This window comes from Sceloporus undulatus, chromosome 5, assembly GCF_019175285.1.
Source record: "Sceloporus undulatus isolate JIND9_A2432 ecotype Alabama chromosome 5, SceUnd_v1.1, whole genome shotgun sequence".
Taxonomy (NCBI): domain Eukaryota; kingdom Metazoa; phylum Chordata; class Lepidosauria; order Squamata; family Phrynosomatidae; genus Sceloporus; species Sceloporus undulatus.
In genome coordinates, this window is record NC_056526.1 from 97,107,880 (window position 1) to 97,113,879 (window position 6,000).

Sequence of the window (6,000 nt, forward strand, 5' to 3'; positions counted from 1 at the left end):
ATCTTCACCTTTCTATCATTCCTTCGTATCTCTCTGTACATCTTTCTTTGTTTAGTCCAGTATTGATTTGTATCCATACACACACACACACACACACACACACACACATTAAATAGTGTCTGCATGGAATTGGAAATGTACAATATGAAGTAGCTCAGGGTTGTGTGGGGCCCTAGGCTAACATTTAATATTTGGGTCACAGTAGTTCAAGAACCAAAAATAGTCTTCTGAACACAAATTCCTGCTGCAAGGAAAGACTGTCCTTCTGAAGGCATGTGTGAAATCAACTTACCCTAGATCTATCACAAAATAATGACTTTTAAGAGGCAACTTGAGGTCCCTATTGGAACTCACAGCAGCACATTTATTTTAACTCTATTCATGTTTTCCTCATCTTTAGGGCTCAGAAACTATGACCTATTTAGGGCAGAGAGGATACTAATTCACTGCTATCCACAACTGCAATGCAAAATATAATCGTTCCCCATCCTCTCCCAACTAGCAGTGCAAATTGTAACCAAGAGGAAGTGGCCTATGGAAAGATGGATGCCTGCATGGCAGAATTGAGGTGGCAAGAGGAACAACTCTGGCATGTAAAAGCATATGGCAATCAAGTAAATGATGAGGGAACAGAAAGGTTCCAAGTAGAAGCTCAGGCCAGAAAATGGGGAAGAGGTGGTTGAGGACAATGCTGGTAAAGAGATTTGTGCAGGCATGTAAAGATAACACATTGGGGGTGCATGAGGAAAGTTGGCTTTGAGAATGGTTATCATTGGTTGCTTTCCCAAGTAAACATGGTCCAAAATTAAAAATATGCCCCCTGTCACCTGCTAATTAGAAGAGTATGGCATTAAGTACCTTTAAGATTAATTATTAAAAAAAGAAAGAAAGAAAGTATCCTTTTTAAAATATAGTTATGGGGTTGGCTATATAAAAGAGAAGTCATCTTTAAGGTAACTTTTTAACTGATTACCTTCAAAATTAATATCTCTCACATACAAACCATTTTAGTAAGTTTTTGTCTTACTTAGTTTTCCATGGTATTCATAAAAAACATTTATAGACTAAAATGTTTCCAGTGAGTGAGATTTATGATTTTAAGGTTTTAACCAAAGAGTGTTCCAATATTTCTCAATTATAAATAATCTGAAAACTAAATGTCTACATTTCTGAAACCATTATTTTGAAGAAATGTGTGGCCTATTCAGTTTGCTCACCAGTTTTGGTTCCTCTAGTATTGCAAAATGCTCAAGAATTAATTATATGTAGTAGGAAATCCAGTATCTTCCAGACATTTGAAATTACTGCTTCAATAATTCTCGAGTATAAGCCATACAAACTAGGGTTTATGGGAGTTATAGTCCAGATATCGAAAGGGCACCAGGTTGTCTACCTGAAAGGCAGCCAACAGCTCATTAGTAGGATATAGGCAATATTTTGATGTTGTTTTTTTCAGGCTGCTATTTGGCAGGCTACCATTCTTGTCCAGATTTTGACAAAAACAACCCACAACACATTGGTGGAATTGGCAAATTGTTTGGAAAGATAAGCAGAGTGATCACAGTAAAGTTGCCATTTGGGTTATGCCTTAACCAAAATATGAAGGAAGCGAGTGAAATAGTGAGGGAAGCAAAATGAGAGATAAATAGCAAAATTTGTCAAGAACACCTATCAGTGACAGCTAGACAATCCACTCTCGGGTTGAAGGAAGTTTTGTACTTTCCTCCTCAATGTGTCTTCAATTCTGTTGGCATAATTTTTCACAGTAGGAATTAAAAGCAGCCATTCATTTATACAAGAGAAAGTAAAGAAGTGAACTTTACTTTAGACTCTTGGGGTGGAGGCAACAATTGCACCTAATGGTCCCATCCTTTACCCATATCCCTGCCTATTCATCTGCACAATCCATTCTGAGATAGTGTCTTTATCACATATGAGTAATGCTGCTTTAAAAAGGGAGTAAAGCACTCTAAAATTATAGTACTATAGTACTATATATGTTTGATTTTGGTCTCAAAGGTATGAAGTTGCTAAATGTATTTTAGATATAAAACCCTGAGCTAAAATACCTTTCCGAAGGGACGATAGGATTCAGAAAAGGGAAGATAGTTTTGATGAGGAGTGAAATTATATTACTAGAAAATCAGTATAAAATCAATATTAGCTATAGAGTATTTAAATATTTTTAGAGGAATAACAAATTCACAAAACTACTATATTCAACAGTAAAGTCATGTGCATTTGAACTGAACTTCAAAATCATACATTGACCAACACTGGCCTCTAGGAAGGCATAAAGAAAATGACCCTCTCGTCAATTGTCCTCTATAGGAATTTGTATTCAGAAGTGTAGTGTCTTTGATTATGGAAGTTTCATTTTGCTTACAGTTTTTCATAGATTTTTTTTCTCCCTCACTCTGCCTAATCTTTTTTAAAACCATTTAATGTAATGTTTCACATATACATGTTACCAAATCTGATGGTCATAAATTGCAGCGGCTGTGTGAAGATAATAATAATAAGAATAAGAATAGAGTTTAATTTATATTTCCCACCTCTCCAAAGACTGAGGCAGGATTACAGCAATAAAATAATACAAGGTAATACAAATGGTTCAAAATATTAATATGAACAATAAAACACTAACCTTTCTTTTGTCTGTGCTGACTCTACTGACACCATTCAATTTGATTTGTTCTAACATTACAAGAGAAGGAGAAAAAAGGTCCCTACAATCACTCCACATTCTTGCTCCCTGCTCTTTTTCTTGAAACTAAAACATCCAAATAAGCTCACGTTACTTTAGCCTCTTGATCCTTTGCTTTCTCTTTTATGTACCTGCTGCAGCCCTATATTCTGAGTATCTTGCAGATCTTAATGGTGCAGTGGTCTCTCTAACAATGCTTAGGGAAAGTATTCCACACCATAGCAGTTGTTCATAGCTGCTGTGGCTAGTTCATCCCATGGGGCCAGCCTTCCAGTTATAACTCTCTCCATACTTAACAAGACTGATCCTTATTTGAGAAACACCTTCTGCCACTGGGTATAACTTCCCAGAGCTTGTGTTCTGCTGTCATACTCTTCAGAAATGGGGTATCATCTCTACCCCATGAAGTAGCAGAATAGGATTTATGGATGTCTAACATCACAGCCTTTAAAGAAAAAAAGTCCTAGACAAAATCTCACCAGTCTGTCCCTATTTGTGGCTACCTTATACTAAATAGTGAACCAGGTCCACTATGACTGACATTGTCTTTCCAAGGTCTCAAGTCCTTCCTTTTAAAAGAAAAAAAAAAGTGGAGATTCACAGAAAATGAATCTTCAGCATGTGAAGCAAATGCTGTGCCACTGAGCTATTGATATTCTCTGTGTTTCTGTTTGTTTATTCATTTTGTTGCACTTGTATTAAGATTGTGCCCTGACTATCTTTCAGGAATCCCTGTGGCCCTACTTATTTGGAATGATTATTGTTCCATCAGTCCTCCAGATTGGGATCTTGCCCTTTCTTCCAGAAAGCCCTCGCTTTCTTTTGCTTGAAAAACATGACACAAAAGCAGCAGAGAAAGGTACTCCGCTATCATTTTTCATCATGATTGTATTTTCATTTCATATTTCATGAAGCTTAAAAAATAAGGATATTGGTGAAGGTACAAATGTGCCTTTGTTTTGCAGCATTTTTAATGCCAGGAGTGCAGGATATAAAAATTACATGATTAAGCGAAAACTATCAGTAATGATGACCAGCATCACACTTCATGCAGTTCTCTCTCTGTTGTAAGGTAGCCTATTAACTATTTTGTGTGTGCATGAGTATGTAAGCACATGGACATGTGTGTGTGTGTGTATTTTTTTGGAACTCCATTCAATTTTTAGTGGATCAGACTTGTCACAATCTGTTTCTAGCATGCTGATATGCTTCATTCCAAACTAAACAGTGAAGGTGGTTAGGCTGCCCCACACAAACTCACTATCTTCTGTTTCAGGGTCAGAATGATATGGCAAAGCCAATGTTGAAGATTGCTGGAAGTTACAGTTAAAGGACATGTGGACATCTGCATGGTTTCTACCCTGTTCTTTATGCATACCCATATGTGAATCTAGTAGTGAGATAATCTGCCATTAGAAAGAAGGGAGTTGTTTGCCTCATGGAAGTTTCTGAAGTAAATTTGCTGGATACCTGAACTTGCATGCTTCAATGGCTCATCATCTATGCATTTAGCATGGCAAGTAAAAGGTTGACCTGAAAGGGCTATGACACTCATACAGGGAGAGCATCCAGGCATGCGTACAACATGTTTTTCACATAATGTGCTGAAAACGTAAATGTTGAGAGGATAAGTGCAACAAGACTTATTATTATTATTATTATTATTAGTAGTAGTAGTAGTAGTAGTACCCCGCTCTTCAGCTAAGACTATCAGAGCAGCTTACAATTTGTTAATTAGACATTTCCCTGCCCTCAGGCTTACAATCTAAAAAAAGACGAGACACAAAAAGAGAAGGGAATGACAGTAGGGAAGGGGAAAAGTCCAGCAGGTCTGCTCTCCCTCGGAGGCCTGTTGGAGCTGGCTTGTCTTTCTCTCTTTCAAGATGATGGATAGAAGGAGGGTTCTTCTTCTTTTCAGGCAAAGCCTGGTGGAGCTGGCTTGCCTTTCTCTCCTTCAAGATGGTGGATAGAAGGAGGGCTCTTCTTCTTTTCAGGCAAGGCCATGGTCCACACATACTGTTCAGAGTATGAAACATTCTCAGGTTCATTCTCTGGAAATTGCATATTGATTTTCCAGACTAACGCAGCTATGTCTTTGAATTTAAGTTCCTCATAGGGCATGGTTTCTAGGCCCTTCACCATTTTAGTTGTCCATTTGAAATGTGGTGCTGGAGGAGACTTCTGTGTATACTGTGGACTGCCAAAAACAAACAAACAAACATATACTGTATATACTTATGTATAAGTCAAGAAATTTTAATCAAAAAATTGACCCAAAAAACTATGGGTCAATGTAGGTACTTTGCTTTAACTGTTATTTTGAAAAAAGGAACCATTCCCTGGTGAAAGGCAAGAGTGTCATCTGTCCTAGAAGCACTGCCCTCCCCTCTATTCTCTCATCCAGCCATCCTTTAGTCTGACCACAGTTCTGCCTGCTAGAATTTTCTCTTTGGGATTGTTCTCCTTTCCTTCATCCTTTAGATCCTTTGTTATATGCTCTTACATTGTACTCTCGACCTATCCATGGGTCACATCAAAATCCATCATTTTGGCCCCAAAATCTGCCATCAACTTATACATGAGGTTGACTTATAGTCAAGTAAATGTGTCTTGAGGGCAAATCAAGCCTGCGCTTTCACTAGCAAGTAAATGGACTAAGCTGAAGATATCTTATTTTTAACATATCATAAGATGACATGGCATAAGGACAGGTTAGTAGAGATCTAATCTGATTGGTAAGGATATAAAACTAGCCCAGAAGAACAGTAGACTGACCAAATGTCAGCCTCCCACATATAAAGACAGCTGTCCATGACAGCTTTAATGTCAATAACACCATTTCTGGCTAGTAATTATCTCTTTCCTAGATAAATGTGCATATAGCAATACCTGAGTGTTTATCCACAGATGAGCATTTAATGTTCTTCTGTGGTTTAAATATAAAAAATGCCTGCTAGGGAAGTGCAGAAGATATTTCCTCTATTGTTAACTGTAGAGATGACTACTGGGAAAAAGCAGATGGAATATGTGCTTGGATACCTTCATAGTAAGATTAACATTGCCTTGGAATATAATGTGCCTAGATGGAGAGAATATGTTTATCTATCTATGGCCCAGGACAGACCGCCCCAAAAGAGCAGCCTGCTAGCGGCTTATGTTCATCTGCAGCCCCCAAATGGTGCGCTGTCACTGCAGAAGAAAAAGAACCCAGTATTTCCAGGTTCTTTTTTGGGTGCCGCAATGGCATTGCGAGTGCGCCACTGGCACACTAGCAATGTAAGTGACATGCAGCA

The 6,000-nt window shown here is 38.0% G+C and overlaps 1 protein-coding gene across 2 annotated transcripts in view; it reads left to right on the forward strand.

Moving 5' to 3' along the window:
• Positions 1-6,000, forward strand: part of SLC2A9 (solute carrier family 2 member 9) — a 70,174-nt gene that overhangs the window by 44,785 nt on the left and 19,389 nt on the right. For both annotated transcript variants that reach the window (XM_042470063.1, XM_042470064.1), the window contains exon 7: positions 3,434-3,566. In XM_042470063.1, the coding sequence (XP_042325997.1) occupies positions 3,434-3,566 (133 nt within the window). The remainder of the gene's footprint in view (positions 1-3,433; positions 3,567-6,000) is intronic.